General features: G+C 32.4%; 3 protein-coding genes across 3 annotated transcripts; 1 reads left to right on the top strand and 2 right to left on the bottom strand.

Annotated features, from left to right (window-relative positions):
• Positions 1 to 16,990: 16,990 nt before the first annotated feature.
• Positions 16,991 to 19,813, top strand: LOC112736787 (B-box zinc finger protein 24). Its single transcript, XM_025786387.3, has 3 exons — positions 16,991 to 17,652; positions 18,535 to 18,843; positions 19,262 to 19,813. The coding sequence occupies exons 1-3, from the start codon at positions 17,470 to 17,472 to the stop codon at positions 19,502 to 19,504; spliced, it is 735 nt and encodes a 244-aa protein (XP_025642172.1). The 5' UTR covers positions 16,991 to 17,469; the 3' UTR covers positions 19,505 to 19,813.
• Positions 19,814 to 21,418: 1,605 nt separating this feature from the next.
• Positions 21,419 to 22,994, bottom strand: LOC112736786 (probable fructokinase-4). Its single transcript, XM_072213090.1, has 3 exons — positions 22,006 to 22,994; positions 21,812 to 21,928; positions 21,419 to 21,719 (listed from the first exon to the last, which is right to left on the bottom strand). Exons 1-3 carry the CDS (start codon positions 22,228 to 22,230, stop codon positions 21,591 to 21,593), a joined length of 471 nt encoding a protein of 156 aa, XP_072069191.1. The 5' UTR covers positions 22,231 to 22,994; the 3' UTR covers positions 21,419 to 21,590.
• LOC140178059 (fructokinase-like) lies at positions 22,465 to 22,983 on the bottom strand. Its single transcript, XM_072213089.1, has one exon. The coding sequence runs from the start codon at positions 22,981 to 22,983 to the stop codon at positions 22,465 to 22,467; it is 519 nt and encodes a 172-aa protein (XP_072069190.1).
• Positions 22,995 to 24,489: the final 1,495 nt, after the last annotated feature.

Raw genomic sequence — 24,489 nt, 5'->3', positions numbered from 1 at the left:
TCCGCATATCTATTAAAATAAAACATCAAATATAATTTAATTGTATATACTTAAATCCAATCCAAAAAATTAAACATCCAATTTAAAATGAAAAAAAATCATCCTCATACCTAATAAAATAAACATCTAATATACAACAGTACCAACCCCACGCCTACAACACCAACCACGATATTGGTTTGGGACTTCTAACCGCAGCGATTGGAAACAGCAATCACGAGACAACAACAGAAAGGGACTATGAAAAGCACACACGACAGTGAAGGAAACAGATGGAGGTGCGGCTATGGTCGTGTCTAAGAGCAGTGCAAGTACAGCGGTTACAGTTGTGACAGTATGGGTGCGGGGTAGGGGTGGCAAACGAGCCTAAACCCGTCGGGCCGGCCCGTATAACCCGCCAAAAAAGGCGGGTTAGGCTGAAAAATTAGGACTGTCAAATAGTAAAAGCCCGCCTAACCCACACCGCTTAAATCGCGGGCTTTGGCGGGGCGGGGCGGGCTTCCCCGCCGGGCTTAGTATTTTTTTGGCAAGGGGTATTTTTATAATTTTTTTTTCCAAAATCCAACTTCCCCCAACTCAACTTACAAGATAATGAAGATGAAAATTGAGTGTTTTGGATTATGTTTATTTTGTTTTAGAAACAATATTTATAATTATATTTTGGATTATGTTTATTTTGCTTTGGAACAATATTTATAATTATGTTTTGAATGAAAATTTGGTTTATAATTATATTTATTAGATATTTATAATTACAAAGACTTTAATGTTTATGAATATAAAAATTATTTGTTTATACTTTTAGAAATTATAATCGTTAAAAGTAAAAAATAGAAGAGATTTTTTTATGCCTTTATATATATTATTTAATAATTAAAAGTAAAAAAAAAAAAAGATATTTGGCGGGCCGCCGGCCCGCCAGCCCGCCGTTAGGCGGGACGAGGTGGGATTCTGAGACCGCCTCACTAGGCGGGGCGGGCTTCCCTGCTTGCCACCCTATGGGGGGAAAGCGGTGTTCGGTTGTGTCTGCAAAGGGTGGAGGGATAGCGGCGTTCTGCTACTGAGTGCGCATGGGACAGTGAAAGATCCAAACAGGGGGTCCGGCTATGGATGCGTCCGAGAGTGGTGCAGGTACAACGACTACACGAATGCGGATGAGAGCGGCATTCGGTTGCATATGCAAGGGGTGGAGTGACAGTGGCATTCTGCTGCGTCTGAACGGTGTGAGGGAAATAACAGCAGACCGGATATGAAAAATGTATGGTAAGCGATGAGCGTGGAGCTCTGGAGTAATCATATGAATGAGTAATGGAGTTACATGCAAATCTTTATCTTTGAAATTTTAAATTTAATAATTAATTAATTAATTAAGAATATGAATTAATTTACCTTTTTTTTAGGGTTTGTTTGGATAGGTTTATAAATAACTTTTTTTTTACTTTTAACTTATGAAAAGGTATAGTATTAATGTTTGATACAATCTTTAAAATCAAATTGCAACTTTCTAAAAACTATTTTAGTACTTATAGAGAAGTTAAAAAAAATGATTTCTCTTATAATAAATTTTTTTTATTACTCTTCTCTTAAAATAAAATACTTTTAGAACTAAAAAAAAAAAAAACAAACACAAAAATAAATTATTTTTAATATAAGCATTTATTGCTTAAACTAATTTTTCAAAAAAAATTTAATTAGGCTATTTATCCAAACTGAGTCTTAATCTGTTGTTTATATTGTGTACTATATATATTATTTTCCTATATTTTCTCATATTTTTTTTCTTTCAATATCAACAATTAAAAAAAACGTTTTTTTTTTTGTTTATTTTATTTCAATCAAGTATAATTACATAGATAAACATATTTCATGTAAAAAAAATAAATATATAATAAGGTATCTTCTATGTTCTATCCTTTCATGTCAATTTCGATACGTTATTAGTGCAATCTTTCATGACATCATTCATTTAAAAATAATTTGAGAGCTTATGTTCTTTCTTTTTATTTTTTGTTTTATTTTTATTCTAGACAAAAAATTGAACCAAACACACCTACATGCAAATAACAAGACTTAACAATTTCTCTCATTTTATTGGATAGATAATATTTTATAAATTTAATTTCAATGATCAATCAGTGTATGATAATTAATTGTGTATTGTATATCAATAAAATTAATGATTTTTTAAATTTATTATTTAAAAATTTATCTAAATATATAAATTTCATAAAAGAACGGTATAAAATTATTTTCATAAATAACATATCAAAATTAATTTTATATTTTATAATCAAATTCTTTATACACTAAAAATTAGGGTAATTTACTGAAATAAATTATTTGAAAAAGAATTTTACCTAAATACAACTTTTGAAATGGCAAGATGCAAATGCAATTTTTCATATTTCTATAGAAACCGCTAGTGACAATAATACTTTATAGAAGTACCGATTTATGTATTGGATGGGGTGAACGTAAACCGCTGGAGGCAGTAGCGGTTTACGTTGAGTGTGCTTATAAATTTGTAGAAGACAGCCGCATATTCCTCATTTGGTGTGGATTTTGAGTTTGGCTAGAGAGATAAAATTCTGGACAGAGAGAGAGAGAGGAACACTTTGAGAGCGGATTCGAGGTTTCTCAGCGTCTACCTTCAGTTGGATATCATGACAAATAAACAGAGCTTGTACCAACTGAACGGCGTTGTCTATATTGCCGGTGCCATTGTCAACGAGGTTAATTTTGTTTTATTTTTCTTAGCATTAGCATTTGTTAAATAGAATATGGTATGTAGGATAGAGGAACTAGAATTTATAACTTAACCCTTGTAGTTGAGTATTAGACTTTGCATATTAGGGTGTAGAATGTAGTAGGAGTGTACATACAAAAACCAAAATATTGATAACCGGTTAAAAAATCATAATTAAAATTTGGTTAACTAACTCAACTAAATGAATTTAAAACCATATCCATGCTTTTCAAAATTAGCTAAGGAAAACGAAATTGGTTTAAAAATCGATTTTTGTGCGGTTAAACAAATTCAGAACCAAATTTTAAAAGATTTTATTTTAAAAGTCTAATTTTAAATAATCGATTTTTACCAAAGTTTCTTTTAAGAAACAAGTTTTTTGGCCAGATATCGGTTTTTGTCGAAAATGTGTTTATTTTTTATAATCAATTAAAAACTGATTTTTTTTTATTTTATAACCAATTTTTTAATTATTTAATAAATTAAATATTTAACAATTTGATTTGTTAATTGAATAATAATTTAATTGTCTAATTGTTTCATTGTTTGGTTATGGTATATATTATTTATTTGGTATAATTAGATAGGGTTTTTTCTTGTAGAAAGTAGAATTTAACTACTTTGTGTATGTCTCTTCTGTTGGGTGCAATCAAGTAGGTGTATCTACAGTGTGAGGCGGCAATAAAATATGTCTATGCATGACAGGATCATCCCTTATTTAGAGAGGGCTAGTTTGTACCACTTGGCCAGGCTAAACAACCGTTGGTTCTGGTTAGACGAGCCTTTGGTCAGTGCATTCATTGAGAGGTGGCGCGTGTTAATATGCTCGTATAGGTGAGCATCTTTTTTGTTAGATTTAACCACTCTTATATGATTTATAAACTAAAATAACTTATGTGTATAGTATTTCTGTTAGGATAATGTTAGGTAGACAAAAAAAAACAACTAAAACTTACTTTATTTAGTATTAATTAATTATCACAATAATTAATAAATATTAAATAAGACAAGTTGAATTATATAAAATAACTTTAATATTTTCTTCCTCAAATGATCGCTTTACATGATCCATTCAATATTAATGTGGAAAACGGAAAACCAAAACCCACGCTAAAAAAAAGTTTTGAGGATTCATTGCCATCCATCATCACATAAACTAATTAAATAAATTGATAAGGACAATATAGAGATAGAGTTCAATTAGAGAATTAATTATTTTCCGTGAATATCAATTAATTTTTTTAAAAATCTTTTATATTAAATTTTAATTTTTACATTCTAAAATTTAAATTCTAAATTATATATCTTAACTCTAAATTCAAAATTCTTCCAAAAATTTTAATTTTATAAACTAATAATATGTTTTTATACTTATCTTTATAGATAACAACAACAGGTTGTCAAAAGTGTCTAGTAGAGAAGAATATTATATATATTTATATTCACATCAAACTTTTTTTAAGGTTTAATTAGTTAATCTTGGGTACAACAAAAGTAGTAACTAACCTCAACATACAATGCCTTTTTCATTTATGGTTTAACCACTCATCTAAACATAGCGAATCAATAAAAATAATAAATAAATAAATAAAGGTTCATATATTGATCTATACATATATATAAATCCTATTGTAGCAACCAACATTTTCGCTTCAAAATGTTCATAAATCACATACTTCATTCATAGCAATATACCTAATGAGAAATTCCAAAGTTTGTCCCATTTCCATGTCCAACGATTTTCATGCAAACTCCAATGATAACTCACTTCAACAAGCACCTAATAATAGCTTGCAATTAGTTTATCATGGAGGGTGGTGTACACGTGGCCATAAATTTTGGCATGCAAGGCGTGCATTCCTCAATAGTTATAACTTGAGCTTGGAACCAAACAATGATAACAACAATAATAAAAATGGTGGCATTAAGGAGAAATTGAAGAAGTCAATGAAGGAAGCTCATGAAGCTACAATTGGAGTTGTTTTTGAGAGGAGGAGAGTGGTTGGAGTAAGGGCTTATAGGGTTACTATGAATTTTCCATCTTCTTTTCTTGTTATCATGAGATGTTTCATACCATGGTTGCACAAAAAGGGCAATTATGTAACGAAATATTAGTGATTAATTAGGCTTATATATATATTGTAATGTTTGTTTTGGGATAATATATTTCATGTCTCAACCTCCTAAGCAAATTACTTCAATAGAAAATCGCTCCCTAGCAGAGTTGTGAGATTATGGTTTGAGATTGTGTCTATTATTTTACTATAATTTTTTCAGATTTACTATGCATCTAAATTTTATTGTTATTAATACTAATAAAAACCACTTTTATTAAAGGTTTAATTACTCTGTTGGTCCTATAGTTTCACCAAATTTTTAATTAGGTTCTTATACTTTTTTTTCTTTCAATTGGTCTCTATACTACTTTTAATTTTGTAATCACGTCATTTTCATGTTAAAAATGATAAAATTAACATAATATTTTTACCAAAATACATGCAATCAAAGATTTAATTAAGTTTTTAATTATAAATACCTTCAATTTGCGAAGAAATATTCAGTTAACTCTAATAATTTTTATACTAGAAAGGACTTAATTACAAAATTAAAGCAGTGTAAGGACCCAATTGAAAAAAAAAAGTATAGGGACCAAATTAAAAATTTGGTGAAACTACAGGACCAACAGAGTAATTAAACCTTTATTAAAAGAGTGTGTACACATGCCCAAATATGAAAAACTATTTCACTATTATCGTTTATTCTTGTTCTTCTTCCTCTTTTCTCCTTTTTCGTTATCTTACTCATTCGTTATCGTCATCACTAACGACATCAATATTCTGCTAATATTTTTATTGGTTTTGATTTTCTCTGGTGTCATTATTAAATAATTTCGGTTCATTTCTTAGTTTATTTAAGGGTCATTTGAATGCATAAATGAATTCTATGTGTTTTTTACTTTTTGTTGATGATTGAATCTTTTTTACTATTTGTTCAAATCTAAACTAATTTCAATTCATTTGTATATTAATCGAGGTTTACTTGATGCTACTGATAAGTATTGACCAAATTTATTATTCCTTAAATAATTTTGGTTCATTTCTTAGTTTATTTGAGGTTCATTTGGATCTAGAAATAAATTCAATATGTTTTGTTGATGATTGAATCTTTTTGACTGCTTGTTCAAATTTGAACTAATTTCACTTCATTTGTGTGTTAATTGAAGTTCACTTGATGCTACTGATAAGTATTGACCAAATTTTTTATTCCTTAAGTAATTTCAGTTCATTTATTAATTTAATTGAGGTTTATTTGGATCCAAAAATAAATTCGATGTGTGTTTTGTTGATGATTGAATCTTTTTGACTATTTGTTTAAATCTGAACAAATTTGTATTTATTTGTAAGTTAATTGAGGTTCATTTGATGCTGCTGATAAGTATTGACCAAATTTTTTAGCAAAAAAGAATGAAATTATTCATTATCACTTTATTCAATTGCATTAAATTCAATTCAATTCAAAATTGTTGAAGAATGAACCGAAATATTATCAAAACAACACCATTGTGTAATAACAAATGAACCGAAAATTGTGTTCATAAACAATACTGATTTTAGCAAAAAAGAATGAAATTATTCATGATCACTTTATTCAATTGCATTAGATTCCATTCCATTTCATTCAATTCAAAATTGTTGAAGAATAAAACTAGATAAAATTAAGAACGATTCAAACTTCGTCCATTTGATTCGATTCAGAAGAATGATCCAAATCGCTCTCATTCAACTGGTTTGAACTTGAATTGTTCATTATTTTAGAACACACAAAACCTAAACGATTTTAATTATACTATTTTATTTCGAAAAAACAAATACAGCTAAAAAATTTAAAGAGAAAAAGAATAAAATCAGATAAGAACACAACGAAATAAAAAAAAAAAAAACAAAAATCTGAAGAAAAAATGACAATAATCAAATAAAAACACAGAAATAAAAAAAAAAAAGAAAAATTTATGTTAAAGAGAAACGAAAAAGAAAAAATTTACGTCTATTATAAATAACACAACATGTAACTCTAAATCACTTAGTTGGACTTAATCAGAAAAATAGTTGAATAGTTGAATGTAGAACATTATTGTAATTTTTTTATTACTTATATTTTGACTAATCTAATTCAAAGAATTGTGATAGTTGGACGTCTTGGTAAGATGTATTAATATAATTTATATAAATCACACTATGTGTATATACTATATTAATCAATCATTAAATTAGCCACACGTATTAAATATATACTAAAAATATATAAAATAACGTATATAATTACATACAAATATATAATAATTAATTTAATAGTTAATTTTTTTATGCCGTATAACATAATTAAATTCATATTGAACTTTGAAGATATAGTAGTACTATTAGTAATCAAGAAGGTGTATATTAATAATGTATCACCAATAATGCAAGATGCATAATTTGAAATGTAGCTTAAACTTTAAATGTTGTAACCGGCAACACTATATGAGGCCCTATGGCATGTTCAAGGAATTAATTAATGATCATGGTTAGTGTGCAACATTACCTAAATTAATATCTATCTGCGGATTAGAATAATGTGGTACTTGCCAAAATCTGGTTAATGATTTCTTAAATCTTAAGTTTTTCTGTTTTTGTTCATCAATGTGTGAACCTACAAAAAGCAAGCAATAGTGGGAAGAGAGAACCTCTAAAAGTAGATAGCCAACTACTTTATAAAAATAGTTATCAAATTAGTTATTATATATTTAAAAATATTTATATATATTATTGTATATATTTAAATAAATAATAAAATGAATAGTTGATTTTCGATAACATATAATATAATCTTCATTCTATATATTTAATTTAATTTAGGTTTGACTTACATATATTATATATATATAGACAATGCTACAAAATTTGTGGGGGGTGGGAATTCACCAATAAGGTGCCAAAATATATTTCAATAATTCTTTACTCAATTCAAATGATAAGAAGAATATCCATATGACTGTGCATACGTTTATATTTTCTCAATAGAAAAATTGTATATTTCAACTAAAATGGGGAAAAAGCAAGCACAAAAAAGTGATATTGTAAACATATTTAGAAATTTTCTCAAAGGTTAAAGAATGATGGTTGATGAAAAGGAAACTTATACCCATAATTTATGGAGAAATTATAGCAACCTTGTCCTTAATGTTGTATACATCCTTGAAATAAATTTGATGTAAAATTATGGGCCATGTGAGTTCCATTCCCAAGCTTGATGCATTTTATCGGCCATATGTACACATCACTTTGATAGGTGCTCCAGCTCCATGACAGACAGCACATTTAACAGTTTAGCAGTTAGCACCTCATAAAAAACCAAGGGACCATAAACAAATGGATTAATCTTAGTATACAAGTGATTAACACTTACAAATGTTACAAGTGCTGAAACTTACTAAAATTCTAAACGCGCTCCAACTGTTACGTACAAGTCACGCGCTATATAATAGACCATTATATCAATCAAAATCAATTAACGCGCGAATAATATTATTTTCAATTTTCAAAAAATTTCGTTACCTTCTTCGAATCTCTTGCCAATTTTCTTCGTTCTCCTTCTTCGCGTTCTTCCCTTGTATTCCCGATCGTTCTTTCTTCTGCGTTTATCACTGCTTTGTTCTTCGTCATTCACCTCAATTTCTCTCACTGTAACTCTAGCTTCGTTTTATTTCGATTTTCTGGTTTCTGAAATCAAAATCTAAACGAACCTTGAAGATAATGAATGATTCAACCTCAGATTGTCAGCTCAATCAGGGCGAAGTAGATTTTGAATTTGAATCGAACAAAGTTTCTGAGGTTTGATTTAGATTCAGCTAATTAAGATTAATCTGAATTTGATGCAAGTATTCGTCTATAATTGTCTAGCTGAATAATTCGTTAACATAGACTGTAAAATTAATGCGTGAACATAATATGTGGATTGAATCTAATGTATTAGTTTTGATTAATTATCTACAATTTATAGCAAACGCTCGGGTGTAGATCAGAACTTTTTGGATGTATTTTTAGGGAAGTTTGGGTGTATTTTAGGGAGGAGTTTGGGTGTATTCACAGTTTATGATTTTTCTTGTTATTTTAGTTGACTTGTTGTCGTAACGGGTGTAGATCAGGGAGTCCTTGGGTGTATTTTATTTTGATTGTTATTTTTTTAAGAGGTGTAGAAATTCTATAGTATTTTCTTGTTTTAAACATGTATTTTTACAGCCTCTCTCTGTTGTTGATGAGCAGCTTGTTCCCAAGGTTGGAATGACCTTTAAAACCCTTGAAGATGCTGCAAAATTTTACAAGGACTATGCCAAGACTGCATGTTTTTCTACAAGAGTTCGGAGCACAAATAAGAAGAGAAACGAAATTAAGAATCAATTGATCACATGTAGCAGAGAGAAAAAATTGAAATCTAAAATATCTCCGACCGAGAAGACAAATCCCACAGCTGGTTTAAATTGTCCTGCAAGAATTTATATACACACATTGAAGGATGTTGGTACTTGGATCATTTCAAAGATCGTGCTGCATCATTCACACCCTTGCTGTCCAACTCAAGCAGAGATGCTCAAACAGCACAGGGAACTAAGCATGTCCGTTCGTCATACAATAGAGAATAACGAGGAAGCCGGTATCAGACCAAGCAAAACATTCCAATCATTCGTTGCGGCAGCTGGGGGTCACCGCGAGTTAAATTTTATTGAAAAGGATGTGAGGAACTACATCACGAGAGAAGTGCGGAATGTTTCGGAACAAGAAGATGCAAAGAAATTCGGGAAATATTTATTGAGAATGAAAGAGAAGAATCAGAATTTCTTTTTCGAGCTCGAACTCGAGGATGATCAATCGATTAAACTTACTTTTTGGGCCGATGCAAGGAGCAGAGCTGCCTTTGAGTATTTTGGAGATGTTATTTCATTTGACACCACATACAATACAAACAGGTAATATGATGTTCTTGTTTATGCTGCTAAATTAATTTTGTTCTATGAATCTGCTGCAGAGGTGTATATTGGATCTTCCTTGGGTGTATAAATTCATTATATGGGTGTATGTAATGATTTTCATTCTGCAATGTCGTAATTTGTTTCAGGTATAATTTGGTTTGTAGTTCTTTCATCGGGGTGAATCACCACGGTCAGTCAATACTTTTTGGATGCGCTTTGATAAAAAACGAAGAAATTGAGTCGTTCAAATGGTTATTTCAATGTTGGCTTCATTGCATGGGGAGAAATGCTCCGAAAGGGTTTCTCACCGATCAATGCGCGTCAATGAAAAGGGCTATGGAGGCTTGTATGCCAACAACAATTCACCGTTGGTGTATTGGACACATCACGAAGAAGATCCCAAGCAAATTAAATGGGTACAAGGGACATGCTGAAATTGAACAAGAATTGAGCCAAGTTGTTTGGAACTCTCATAGTAAAGATTCATTTGATAGGAATTGGAATGATTTTCTGCTGAATTTTGGTCTTATGGACAATAAGTGGCTTTCAGGTAATGTTGTTTAAAATCTGCAGCAGAGGTGTAAATTGCATATTTTTTCGGGTGTATTTACAGTTTGTTTTTTGGTGTATTCTACAGATCTCTATAAAGACCGTCATATATGAGTTCTAATCTATCTGGATCACCACTTTTGGGTAGGGATGAAAAGTACACAAAGGAGCGAGAGCATGCATTCATTTTTTAACAAGTTTATTACCCGAAACAGCTCGCTTATTCAATTTTTCAAACAATACAATAATTGCCTCGGAAGCAGGGAGCAAGTAGAGAGAGAATCAGATGCTGCAGATTTTTATACGGTCATACCATGTGCAACCAAATCCTCCATTGAAGCTCAGTTTCAAGATGTGTACACTCATCAAAAGTTTAGGAAAGTCCAAGCACAATTTAGAAGAAAGACGAATTGCATCACTAGATTAATGAATTCCGCTTTAGGCTATTCAGTATACGAAGTTGGAGAACAAGTTTCCAGCTCAATATTCAACAAGTTTGTGGTTACTTACGACTCAGTAGCAGCCGAGGTAAAATGTCAATGCTTATTATTCGAGTCAAGAGGGATATTGTGCCGTCACGCACTAAGCGTGTCAAGCTTTGAACGAGTAAGCCAAGTGTCATCGAGATATATATTGGAACGATGGAACAAGAAGGTAAAGTGGCGACACACACATCAAGAGTAGCCACGACGAGCCATTGTTGGAGCCAAAAAGCAAGAGGTTTGTCGAATTGATTTTTCGTTCGCAAAATATTTGCGAATTTGCATTAGAATCGGAGGAGCTTACTGCAATTCTACACCGTGCGTACGATAATGTCATGGTTGAGATGGAATCAATGAAAGCAAAAAAAAAGGGGGACATCTTCTTTATCTCACGAAGACTCCAACTTGGAATCCGTTAACGAGCTTCAAAGCCATCCAAGGATTCGAACAAGAGGATGTCCCAAAAATAGGCTAGGTTCAAAGTTGGACAAACAGATTGTAAATACCTCAAAGAAGAAGAAAACGAAAGTTTTAAACGAGGTAAAAGTGATGTTCTTTAAATATGTGGTGATTGAGTTTAATTTTCTCGTTAATAGTTTAGCTAATATGTGAGTTTATTATATCCAGTTAAACCTCTTTGATGCTGCATTAGTGGTGCGTTCAAATTCCAACCAATATCAAGGACGTGTTATGAATTATCAGTTCAGGGAACCAACAGCAGCGGATAACTTTTTGGGTGTATAGTTACAGAATATGGGTGTAAAAGCACTGTTTTTTGGGTGTATTTCTGAATTTTCTTGTGTTTCACATTTTATATATATATATATATATATATATATATATATGGGGCCTGCTACACATACAAGCAAAAAAGTCCTACAAGCGTTACAAGTTGGCCCAGCCCAGAAATACTACACGCGCACTGAAGCCTCTAGAATGGAGAGTCAATCCCACGCGCCTACACAACGGTTACACTCTCCAAAACACACTGATTATGGTGCACACTTCCTCTTTTCCCTCAAAGAAAACGCAAACCGTCAAGTTTCAAGGAAGATTCGAAACAAATTACAATTCGGAAGAGACGTTCGAACTCGTCGCGAAGATTAGAAGAAATCAAGAACAAAAGATAGAACTCTCCATCAAAAATCGCCGAAAAAAATAAAGAAATATTATTCAAGGTAAGTTACTGTTTTACCGATCTTGTAGATTTTCCACATTTCAAAATCGAAGAACTAGGTTTTACTGTTCTTCTACATTCTTCTAGATTTTACTGTTCTTCTTGTTCTAGCTCTCATTTCACTGTTTTTAATGTTCTTCTTGTTCTAAGTTTTACTGTTCTTCTAAGTTCTTCTAGGTTTTACTGTTCTTTTAAGTTGTTCTAGGTTTTACTGTTCTTCTTGTTCTAGTTCTTCTCCTAATGGATTTTTGGGAGTATATTGCGTAATTTGGTGGGTGTATATGCAGTAATTTGTTGGGTGTATATGACATAATTTGTTGGGTGTATATTTCTGAACTGATATAATGTAATACAATCAACTGTTGCAACTATTCTAATATTAGTTGTCCTTGGGTGTATATTGCTTCACCTTGTAATGTTGCTTGATCTTGTATATTTATGCATGTTTGAGTGAATTGAATATCATTTTGAACTGATCTAATTAAATACTTATGAGAATCCGTATATGTGTATGTGGCTGATCTATGAGTGTATCTGACTGATATCTATGGGTGTATTTTTCATTTAAGAAAAAATGGCAAGTAAAAATCAAGCTGGAAAAAATGTAAGAACAAATATATGTCATAGATTAAATCAGTTTTTCATAATAGAAATATATCTGACTCTAATTTTGCTTTGTTTACAGCAAACCAAAGACCTTAAGTGTGCAACCCATTTGTTGAGTGAGAAATTCAGAAATATGAGCAAGGAGAAGAAAGTAATTGTTAGGGATTTGGGATTTGGTGGCCTGATGAACATCCCGCCACTAAGGGTGCATCACCAAATATTAAAGGAGTTGGCTAACTCCTTTAAGTTATGGAAAAACACACTCGAAACCGACTACGGTTCGTTTAAAGTAAGACCAAAAACAATAGAGGTTGAGCTTGGCATCAACGCGTCAGGTAACTCGTTACAAACATAGGTATATATGAGCTATATTGAGGTGTATTTCAAGTGATGCTTGGGTGTATTTCAAGTGATTTTCATACAATGTTGTTTCCCTTTTTGTAGGAGATCTATTGCCTCAGAAAGTCAATTATAAGACTCTTTCTAAAGACAACAAACAAATTTTTAGAAGATTCCGGGGGAAGACCCTCAAAAATCTGACAGATGAGATGATGGCTATTGGTATTGATAATGAACAGGATCGCCTCATGTTCAAGAGGATTTTCATCCTCTATATACAGATGGCGTTCCTGTTACCAACCACAATAAACAAAATCTCCCCTGTGCACCTGGCACCAATTTTCAAGATGGGCACAATAACAGAGGGAAACTGGAGAGCACATGTTGTAAATTTTATCATCAAGAAAATAACAGATTACAATCTGAAAAAGAAAAAGGCCATTGACGGCTGCCTGTTTGTTCTGATGATAGTTTACTTCTATCTATCAAAAAATAAAGACAAGAAGGGGGGAAGAAAGACCTCCAAAACCCTGGATTGCCAACTGGACTAGAGAGCAGTTGGTTGAAAGAATGAGGGTAGAAATGGAAGAACATATGGTAAGTGAACAAAATATCTTGGGTGTATTTTATTTACCTGAATGCTGTTAACTAATATTTCTAATGTTTTAGGGAATTGTAAAGATGGCCGAAACAAAGGAGAAAATGAAAGAAATAAAGAAAAAGAAAAAAACAAAAAACCAAAAAACCAAAAAAACAAAAAAAAAGAAGGCAAGTTTATCATCATCATCTGAGACTGAAACAACTGAAAGTGAAGTCTATTCTACCTCTGAGTCTGAGACTGAAGAAGACTCAGAGGATTCAAAAAGGAAACAACCCACCCGAAAAGCCAAAAAGTAAGTAACATACTTCGATGTATTTTGTTTATCTAGTTGGGTGTATTTTGTGCATTCATTTGGGTGTATTTTGTGCATTCATTTGGCCATATTTTGTTTCGAGAAGTTTAAAACTCCTGCGAGGACGAATAAAAATACGGCTGACATGAAAGAAAAATGCTACATCTGGGCCACACGAGTGAAGACATCCAAATGAATGCACAAATGAATGCACAAAATACACCCAACTGGATAAACAAAATACATCCAAGTATGTTACTTACGTTTTGGCTTTTTGGGTGGGTTGTTTCCCTGTTGAATCCACTGAGTCTTTTTCAGTCTCAGACTCAGAGGTAGAATGAACTTCACTTTCTGTTATTTCAGTCTCAGATGATGATGATGAACTTGCCTTCTTTTTTTTTTTTTTTGGTTTTTTGTTTTTTTGTTTTTTCTTTATTTCTTTAATTTTCTCCTTTGTTTCAGCCATCTTTACAATTCCCTGAAACATTAGAAATGTTAGTTAACAGCATTCAGGTAAATAAAATACACCCAAGATATTTTGTTCACTTATCATATGTTCCTCCATTTCTGCCCTCATTCTTTCAACCAACTGCTCTCTAGTCCAGTTGGCAATCCAGGTTTCTGGAGGTCTTTCTTCCCCCTTCTTGTCTTTATTTTTTGATAGATAGAAATAAACTATCATCAGGGCAAACAGGCAGTCATCAATGGCCTTTTTCTTTTTCAGATTGTAATCTGTTATTCCCTTTATGATAAAATTCAGAACATGTGCTCCCCAGTTTCCCTCTGTTATTTTGTCCATCTTGAAAATTGGTGTCAGGTACACAGGGGAGATTTTGTTTATTGTGGTTAGTAACAGGAACGCCATCTGTATATAGAGGATGAAAATCCTCTTGAACATGAGGCGATCCTGTTCATTATCAACACCAATAGCCATCATCTCATCTGTCAGATTTTTTAGGGTCTTCCCCTGGAATCTTCTAAAAATTTGTTTGTTGTCTTCAAAAAGATCCTTATAATTGACTTTCTGAGGCAGTAGATCTCGTACAAAAAGGGAAATAACATTGTATGAAAATCACTTAAAATACACCCAAGCATCACTTGAAATACACCTCAATATGGCTCATATACACCTATGTTTGTAACGAGTTACCTGACGCGTTGATGCTAAGCGCAGCCCCTATTGTTCTTGGTTTTACTTTAAACGAACCGTAGCCGGTTTCGAGTGTGTTTTTCCCTAATTTAAAGGAGTTAGCCAACTCCTTTAATATTTTGTGATGCACCCTTAGCGGCGGGATGTGCATCAGGCCACCAAATCCCAAATCCCTAACAATTGCTTTCTTCTCCTCGCTCATATTTCTGAATTTCTCACTCAACAAATGGGTTGCACACTTAAGGTCTTTGGTTTGTTGTAAACAAAGAAAAATTAGAGTCAGATATATTTCTATTATGAAAAATTGATTTGATCTAAGACATATATTTGTTCTTACATTTTTTTCAGCTTGATTTTTGTTTGCCATTTTTTCTGAAATGAAAAATACACCCATTGATATCAGTCAAATACACTCATAGATCAACCACATACACCTATACGGATTCTCATAAGTATTTAATTAGATCAGTTCAAAATGATGTTCAATTCACTCAAACATGCATAAATATACAAGGTCAAGCAACATTACAAGGTCAAACAATATACACCCAAGGACAAGCAATATTAGAACAGTTGCAACAGTTGATTATATTACATTATATCAGTTCAGAAATATACACCCAACAAATTATGCCATATACACCACCAAATTACGCAATATACTCCCAAAAATTCGTTAAGAGAAGAACTAGAACAAGAAGAACAGTAAAACCTAGAAGAACTTAGAAGAACAGTAAAACCTAGAACAAGAAGAACATTAAAAACAGTAAAATGAGAGCTAAAACAAGAAGAACAGTAAAACCTAGAAGAACGTAGAAGAACAGTAAAACCTAATTCTTCGATTTCGAAATGTGAAAAATCTACAAGATCAGTAAAACAATAACTTACCTTGAATAATATTTCTTTGTTTTTTCCGACGATTTTTGATGGAGAGTTCTATCTTTTGTTCTTGATTTCTTCTAATCTTCGCGACAAGTTCAAACTTCTCTTCCGAATTGTAATTTGTTTCGAATCTTCCTTGAAACTTGACGGTTTGCGTTTTCTTTGAGGGAGAAGAGGTAGTGTGCGCCATAATCAGTGTGTTTTGGATATTGTAACCGTTGTGTATGCGCGTGGGATTGACGCTCCATTCTAAAGACTTCAGTGCGTGTGTAGTGTTTTTGAGTTGAGCCAACTTATAACGCTTATAAGCCTTTTTTGCTTGTATGTGTAGCAGACCCCTAAACAAATCCACATTCTCGAGAGAGAGGATAAATACTTGTATAATTTAATGTATATCTACTGTATTTTTATATATAAGATGTATAATTTTCCTTTTTAAAATATTTTTAGAAAATGATAATGCCATTTTTTTATAATGCACATAATTGTTTTTGTATTGTATTTTATATGAATTTGTAAAAATGTCCTTATCAAAATAATATTAAGATTATCATCTCTCCAACTTTTATTATATGTAATTTATAAAAAAAATATTTTACAATATTTAAGACTTAACCTCAGAATTTTTTAATTCAAACATAAAATATTTATCACATTAACTAATATCATATTTATTATTATTATTATTATTATTATTATTTAATTGATAAAAAATAAATTAATAAACACGTTTTATTAATATATTAGTATATATGATAGGAATAAAATTTTAGATTCAAATTTTATCATTAATGGTATGTCAAGCATATAGATATTTTAACACTAATTATAATTATTTCTAAAGTACATACTAAAAGTGTTTCTAAGTCATGTTCTTTAATAGAAAAAAAACACACACACACACATATATATTTTAAATGCATTCAATTTATTTTTTAAGAATATTATACCTTTTTATTTTTATTTATAATAACGAATAATAATTAAAATTTTAAAAAATAGAAAAGTAGAAACACAGTTAAGGTTTAGGATAGAGATTAAATTTTATTTTAAGAGAAAAAAATATTTCTTAAGATGTAGTAAAAAGGAAAAATATCTAGAATCATTAGTGGCCACAAGAACTTGCTGAATTAAAGGTTAGAACTTCCATAGCCACACACATGGCAAGGGTGGCACCCCACTTGGACTTGTTTTCTTCCGTGATTTTGATTTTCATACGTAAGTATCTGATCAGAATCCTTATCTCCACATTCACACACAACACCTTCACCAACTGCTAGATTCTCCTCCAATCACTTCCTTTTCCACTTGTCCCAATAGCTTTTTTTCCACCATTAATTACCTCTATTAACACTTTTGTTACTATAATATGGTTTGGTTAGGATGAAAATATAGATAGATTGAGACATATTTGGGATAAATTTGTAAAAGAAAAGGGATAAGTATTTCAAGATACTCCCAGAAAAAAGAAGTTAACATCACTAGTTGAGAGTTGTCTTTTGTTATTGGTGGCTCCATAAAAATCCAATCTTTTTTTGTTCCGTACACATTGTTGATATTTGGATTATGCCCTTTTGTGGGTAGCATCAGATCAGAGAAGAGAAGGGAAGAAGGGAAGAAGAAAGAGGTAACAAAAACAATGAAAATTCAGTGTGATGTGTGTGAGAAAGTTCCAGCAACAGTGATCTGTTGTGCAGATGAAGCAGCTCTGTGTGCAAAATGTGATGTGGAGGTTCATAGTGCTAACAAGCTTGCAAGCAAACACCAGAGGCTTCTCCTTCAATGTCTCTCTAACAAGCTTCCAAGATGTGATATTTGCCAAGTACCCTCCTCATCTTTCTTTTCTTTTCTTTTATGTCTAAGTATATCCTTTGCTTTTTATCATGTAAAAATGTTCTTATAGAAATTCATGTGATGGATGGTTTGATCAAGCCTAGTTTGGGTTTATTTGGATTTAGAAATGAGAAGCAAATGGGAAATCTAGGTGTTTTGTTTAATAAGCTAACTGTAGAGAGATGAAAACCTTATTCAACATAAGGCCATGCAACATTTTAGTTCACATTCGATCTAAATCTTAGGATTTAATATATTAGATTTGGTGTAGTAGTCTTGAGATTACATTAAGAATCTTTTTGGGTAGATGGTATTTAAGAAAACTTCATCACATCTCAGGGTAGAGACTGCAATTTTGTAACTTATAATTTGATTCCATATTCCAGACAGCTTATACTGTCTAAAGTCTTTGATATTTCTTTATGCCTATGCAGATCTTGCATTTTTTTTTATATTAAAAGCAAAGTTTTTGAAAGAAGTTAGTTGATTTTTAAAAACATTGCAACTTTTTCATGTGAGCTTGTTAGAAAATACTACATGATTTCACATAATTTTATGCCCAACAAACTCAAGGTTAACATGTGAAATTCTTAGTGTTTGTTTGGATTTTGTTCTTGTTTTCTGTTTCTGTTTTCAGTTTTTAGGACTCTACGAAGCAGTGGTAAAACATGAAACGAAAACAGAAAACACCATCTTGATAAATAGTGTATAGTTTCTGTTGAGTGAGTGGTGAAAATGTTGCTTGACTAAATGGCATAATTAAATGGTTTTTATCCCAAATGAAAAGCTACTTGTTCATCGTGCATGATCTTGTTAACTAAAATAAATATTGCTAATTGTGTTCTCTCCGTTCTCCTACTTATAACTACAGGATAAGCCAGCTTTCATATTCTGTGTCGAAGACAGAGCACTCTTCTGTAAGGATTGCGACGAACCAATTCATTTAGCTGGCAGCCTTTCTGCGAACCACCAGCGGTTTCTCGCTACTGGAATCCGGGTGGCTTTGGGTTCTAATGACTGCTCCAAAAGTGATGAGAAAAGCCACTTGGAACCATCTAATCCAGCTGCGCAACAAGTTCCAAGGAAAGTTCCTTCTCAGCAATCGCCTAGCTTCACTCCCCCTAGCTTTTGGGCAGTTGATCAACTATTGGATTTACCAGAGTTTGGATCACCAGAGAAAGTAAGGCAGCTTTATTTTGAAATTCTAGTTGCATAGAAGAGATAGGATGATAAGAGTGATTTTGCTATATATATTAGGACATAACATTTCTTTTCATGTCCTCATAAGTTTACCTCATTTAACTTTTCATCTGGGACAATACCATGCAGTAGCCAATCATCATAATTCATGTTAACTCAACAAAAAAAGTTCTTTTAAAAGTCTTCAGTGATTGAAAATTTTTTAAATTTGAGAATTGTACTTAAACAGTGAAGAATACTGTTATTATTACAACATCTATCTAGCTGAGGGCAATGGTAAGGAAAAACAAAGTCGAATAGCCACTTAATTATGACATTCCTACAATGCTATTATTTCATGATATCAATGTTTTTCTTTTTTGGTAATTTACTGTTATTCTTTTCTTATATATGTTCAGAAACAAGCAGACGAATTTGGAGAGTTGGAATGGCTAGCAGATGTTGGTATCTTTGGTGAACAGTTTCCTCAGGAAACATTAGCTGCAGCTGAAGTTCCTCAGCTTCCTGTGTCGCACACTAGCACTCTTGCACCATACACTTTTAAAGCCACTAATAAATCTTACATGTCTAGCAAAAAGCCTAGGATCGAAGTCTTAGGTGAAATAGACGATGAGCATTTCACTGTGCCTGATCTAGGCTAAGATAAATAAACCACAACAATGGTCAGTAGTAGTGTTTTCATTAATGTGCAGTGTTAGATTTGATGACAAGTTGTATGTTCATAACGGTCATACTTCTCCGAGGAAAATAAGAGGAGATGTGTTATATGTAATCGTCGTCCCTCGCACGCCGAGCGGATTATGGTAGAGGAGAATAAGTTGGCTTGGTGTATAGGAAAAAGTTGAATATAGAGAACATTTCTCTAGTAAGAACAGAAGTATGTGTTCACATGCTTTGTGGACTGTTGGATTTTGATGAAATGCTATAATTTTAGTGTCTTGTTCATAGTAGCATAGAATTGAATTAAATTTTTTCCTTTTTCATTATGATCATTGTCCATACTATAGAGATTCTTACCCCCGTACAATACCTGTTATGGTGGTTGGTTTGGTTCTGTATGTGTGCATATGGATTTGGTTCGGTTTATATATTTCTGATAGATATAATTACAGTGCATATGATTCAAATTCAGCTTAGACAGCTATGATTGTGGTAGCATTAGGAATTGACTCACTTCAAGTATGAATTGATCATCCATAATCTTGCACAAGAAAGCACCAACAAAAAAAGATGGTAATTGCAACCAAAGACATTGGATCAATTGTAAACAAGAAAGAACAATATTGTTAGTAGGAGTTTTTCAATTTTTCGGCCCTGATATTATTAAGTCCAATTTTGTTTAAAGAGTCTTAGTTTTGCGGTTCTTCTAAGAGCATCTCCAATGGCAATCCAATGAAGGACCCGTTCTGACAAAAGTTAAAGCCCTACCATTGGAGTAATATAAATATGAGTTTCCGCACGTATTTTAAAGCAAGTAAGTCCCTCTGAGCAGGACTTTGCTTTGTTTTCATGGTAAGCAATAAAATTTTAACATGTGGCACTTAATTTAAAAAAAATTAAATAATATCGTAATAATATAACAACTAATAATGTTATAGAATATGTTGTGAATAAAAGGTTGGTATTAATCTTATTAGATACTAACTTATTTAACCTTATGTATATAATTAAATATTATAATTATTTATAAATTAAATGTGATTTAAGTATTTAATTTAGTTATCTAAAAAATTATATCAAATAATTAAATTATATTTAATTTATTAATAATTATAATAATTAATTATAATTCTATTTGATTAATAATTTATATTAATTATTTAAATCATAATTAATATAAGTAATTAAATTAATATTATATATTAATTATATTATTATATTAAATTAGCCGTTGCAAAACTAGCCATTGTAAAATTAGCCGTTAGAAACTAGCCGTTACTATGTTACCGTTATTATTAATAAATTAATATTTTGTTACTCTATATATACCACTTAGATACACTTCTATTCTCACACTCTCTACTACTCTTCTTCTTCTTCTTCCAAGTTTACGAAATCAAAGTTCTGCTATTATTATTTTTTTGTTTGAAAGAATGGATCCAAACCAACTCAACTCTTTCTTCAATTACTTACAAAACTTTCCTCAAATTCCAAATACCCAACAATCTCAAACCTCAAACTCTCAAGTTCCAAATCAAAACTTCACACTACCAAATACATTTCAAAATCCAAAATCTTTCTAATTTCAATTTTCAATCTCCTTATAATAATCAAGTATTTTAATTAATTAATTAAGTGAGACCACAACAGGGACTAAAGTTAGTTCCTCCTAATGGAGAAGAGAGATGCTTTGAGTTCCTATTTACTGTTTATGACGCAAAAGCTGATGTGGAGATAGTTCCCTATTGGAGATGGTCTAAGACCACCTTGATCTGTGAGGTGCGCAACAGTGGTTGGTAAACTTTTGTGGCCATAGAATTGCAGGTTTCAGCCAAAACTCATGCCGCAATTTGGCCTTTTAAGGTTACGAGGCTGTTTTTGTGTTGTGGGTCAACGGACTAATCTAAAATTTTTGGAAGAAAGAAAATGTGACGGTTATCCCAAAATACATTGATAGCTAAACAAGTCGAACAGAAAAGTGACTAAAAGAGATGTAATGGAAAGAGAATCCTTCCTATACAAGAAAAATTAAAAGACACTACTAGCACTATTATGTACCTGAAGTCTCTATGCTCCATTGATGAGCTTAAGGGCTTCATGCTCTGCAGGAAGAGCTGGAATGGCTCCCTTTTTGATAGTTGTAATTGCCCCACATGCATTTGCAAACTTGATTACGTCCCTTAACCTTGCTTCGTCCTGCAATCCACAAGGAAAACATGTCACAATCTTCAAACATAGCCAATGTCAAGTCTTATTATTATTATATAGTTAAGGGAGCTAACACTCACTTCAAGAATGGAATGATCGTCGACAATCTTGCATAGTAGAGCGCCAACAAAGGAATCACCAGCGCCAGTTGTATCTACTGTGTCAACACGAAAACCATCCACTTGTCCATGGAATTTCTGGTTTCAAATGGAACATACATTATCATTCCATTAAATTCTAAATTTTAAACCGTGGATGTGGATACTATAATTACCTTGGTGTAGTATCTGGAACCATGTTCACCAAGGGTGACAAGGAGAAGCTTCAAGTTGGGGTGCCAGAGGGAGAGGGCAGAAGCATAGTCGATCTTGTCGCTGCCGGTAAGGAACTCCAGCTCATTGTCACTCACCTTGATGACGTCAGCCTTCTCCCATATGCTCGTAGCACGTGACGAACACGTGCTCTTTTGATTCAAAGAAATAGTAGATCCATCATCCATGCGGTAGAGAGTGTCTCCCAACCCGAATGTAATTTTCTCAGAGCCATCATCAGCGTTCTATGGAATAGCAATAGCTCACAACAGCTAAACAGAGAAAAAAACACGTGATCCACCTCACCTGATATTTTTTCAACTTTCAATTTTAAGAAAAATGAATCTATCGAAAGGCTAGCGAAAAACGTTGAGCGTACCACCATAGATGATAAATCTATCGTGGACCCCACTGTATCCGACTCAGCAATATCCATTTACACTGTAGCTTCGGGATTTTAACGGAAAATGAAAAGAAAAGGTAAACTTTCCCGAGAAAGTTGACAAGAGAGAGAGGGAGAGGGAGAGATTTTTGCATACAGATCTGATGAGATCGAGATTGAGATCTTCGGGCTTGAGGAGCATATCGGCGCTGGGATTCCCATAGAACATGAACTCACACTCGCCGTCGGCGCGCAGTGTCACGAAGGCGATGCCGTCTGCGACGACGTTGTTTTCCTTGAGGATTCCGGCGAGCATGTGGCCAAACTCATCATCGCCGCGCTTGCCGACGAAGGCGGACTTGCCGACGAAGGCGGACTTGCCGCCGAGGCGAGAGACGGCGATGGCGACGTTGGCAGGAGCGCTGCCGGGTGCCTTGAGGAAGCCTGGGGCTTCGGCGAGGGAAACGCCAGAAACGGTGGGGACGAAGTCGATGAGCATCTCGCCGAAGCTTACAATGAGACCGGAACCGGTGGCTGGGAGGGCGGTGGTGGAAGCCATGGAGGGTATAGTGTGTGGAAAGTTGTGAAGTGTGGAATGAAAAAAGTGAAGAGATTATTATTAGAGGAAAATTCTGCAGTGAAGTTGATAACTAAAGTTATTAGATAAAAATTAAGTCTAACAGTCAAATTATTTAATTATTTTTAATTATTAATTTTACGTAAAATAATTGTATCTGAATTATTATTTTATTATTATTATTATTATTATTATTATTATTTGTTCTTGACTGTGGAATAAGTTGGCTCTCGTGACGAACAATTGTCGAGCTATTTCTTTAGAGATTGAGGTATCGATCCTTTCAATCTGAGCTTTTTCTTTGACGAGGTTTAAGGTAGTGAACAATGAAGAGGGAGGAGAGTATCTGCAAGGGCACTCCAATGATCCTTTCAATTCGAGCTTTCTCTTTGACGAGGTTCTTTGGAGACCGAGTTATCGATCCTTCCAATCCGAGCTTTCTCTTTGACGAGGTTTAAAGTAGTGAGCAATGAAGAGGGAGGAGAGTACCTGCAAAGGCACTCCAATGATCCTTCCAATCCGAGTTTTTTCTTTGACGAAATTTAAAGTAGTGAGCAATGAAGAGGGAGGAGTGGCACTCCAATACTTAAGTCAGTATTGTATATTCCAAAAAACTTGTTTAAAAAAATACTTTATCTTCCTTTTGTATGGTGAGCTTTTCGTCAATTATAGTTTGAGCATTTACGTTGGTTTGGGGAGTATTGATAACGTATTTTATTAAGTTTGGGAAGTATTGGTAACGTATTTGATTATTGTGCCGTTTGTTCGCGATTGAATCATTATTTGGCTGAATTATAGTTCATAAAGGCTAAGATGTAACATACGATGCTGAGTTATAACTCGTATTTATAACTATCATATCATTATTATTATTTTATTTTACTTGTATATATGTACATTATACAGTAAAGACGGGAAAATGAAGATGAGAATTAGGATAAAAATATGAGTAATTAGTAAAGATTAGAGGATCATTAATGTACTACTTTTTCACTTAATTAGTGATATGTCAAAAGGTTTTTTTTTTCCGAATTTGGCAAGACATTATTTTTGTTTTGTTTCCTCTTTTTATATATATACATTTTTTGTTTTGTTTAGGCATTTAGGTAGAAGTAAACTATATTAATCAAGTCTTAATAACCCATCAGAAAATGCATTATCAATTTACAATTGCATTGTTCTCGTTTCATATTTTAAAAATGTGGAATAATATATTTTCCAAGTTTTCATAATTTGTACTGAATTTATATAAAAGTATATATTTATCTTGGATCAAATTTGTCAAAGTGAGAAAATTGATAAGATGATAAATTAATGTTTTAATTATATTTAAATTAAGAGAGTAGAATTCACAAATAATAAAAATTACAATGATAAATATGATATTATGTGATTGTTTTAAAATAAAATTAATTATATTTTTATCCAATTTTAATTATATATAAATTGTAGTTTATATAATTATTTATGAGTTATGACCAAACTAAA

The sequence above is a fragment of the Arachis hypogaea genome, chromosome 13 (assembly GCF_003086295.3).
Source record: "Arachis hypogaea cultivar Tifrunner chromosome 13, arahy.Tifrunner.gnm2.J5K5, whole genome shotgun sequence".
NCBI classification, from domain to species: domain Eukaryota; kingdom Viridiplantae; phylum Streptophyta; class Magnoliopsida; order Fabales; family Fabaceae; genus Arachis; species Arachis hypogaea.
Note: the sequence above shows the minus strand (reverse complement) of the source record. Positions and strands in the feature narration are given on the sequence as shown.

What these genes read in the sequence shown, in the direction of transcription:
- LOC112736787 (XM_025786387.3), top strand. Translation starts at nt 17,470, where the DNA reads ATGAAAATTCAGTGTGATGTGTGTGAGAAAGTTCCAGCAACAGTGATC. An exon ending in CAAGATGTGATATTTGCCAA is followed by an intron (nt 17,653 to 18,534) that starts GTACCCTCCTCA and finishes TTATAACTACAG; the next exon opens with GATAAGCCAGCTTTCATATT. An exon ending in AGTTTGGATCACCAGAGAAA is followed by an intron (nt 18,844 to 19,261) that starts GTAAGGCAGCTT and finishes ATATATGTTCAG; the next exon opens with AAACAAGCAGACGAATTTGG.
- LOC112736786 (XM_072213090.1), bottom strand. Translation starts at nt 22,230, where the DNA reads ATGGATGATGGATCTACTATTTCTTTGAATCAAAAGAGCACGTGTTCG. An exon ending in GTTCCAGATACTACACCAAG is followed by an intron (nt 21,929 to 22,005) that starts GTAATTATAGTA and finishes ATTTGAAACCAG; the next exon opens with AAATTCCATGGACAAGTGGA. An exon ending in ACGATCATTCCATTCTTGAA is followed by an intron (nt 21,720 to 21,811) that starts GTGAGTGTTAGC and finishes TGTGGATTGCAG; the next exon opens with GACGAAGCAAGGTTAAGGGA.
- LOC140178059 (XM_072213089.1), bottom strand. Translation starts at nt 22,983, where the DNA reads ATGGCTTCCACCACCGCCCTCCCAGCCACCGGTTCCGGTCTCATTGTA.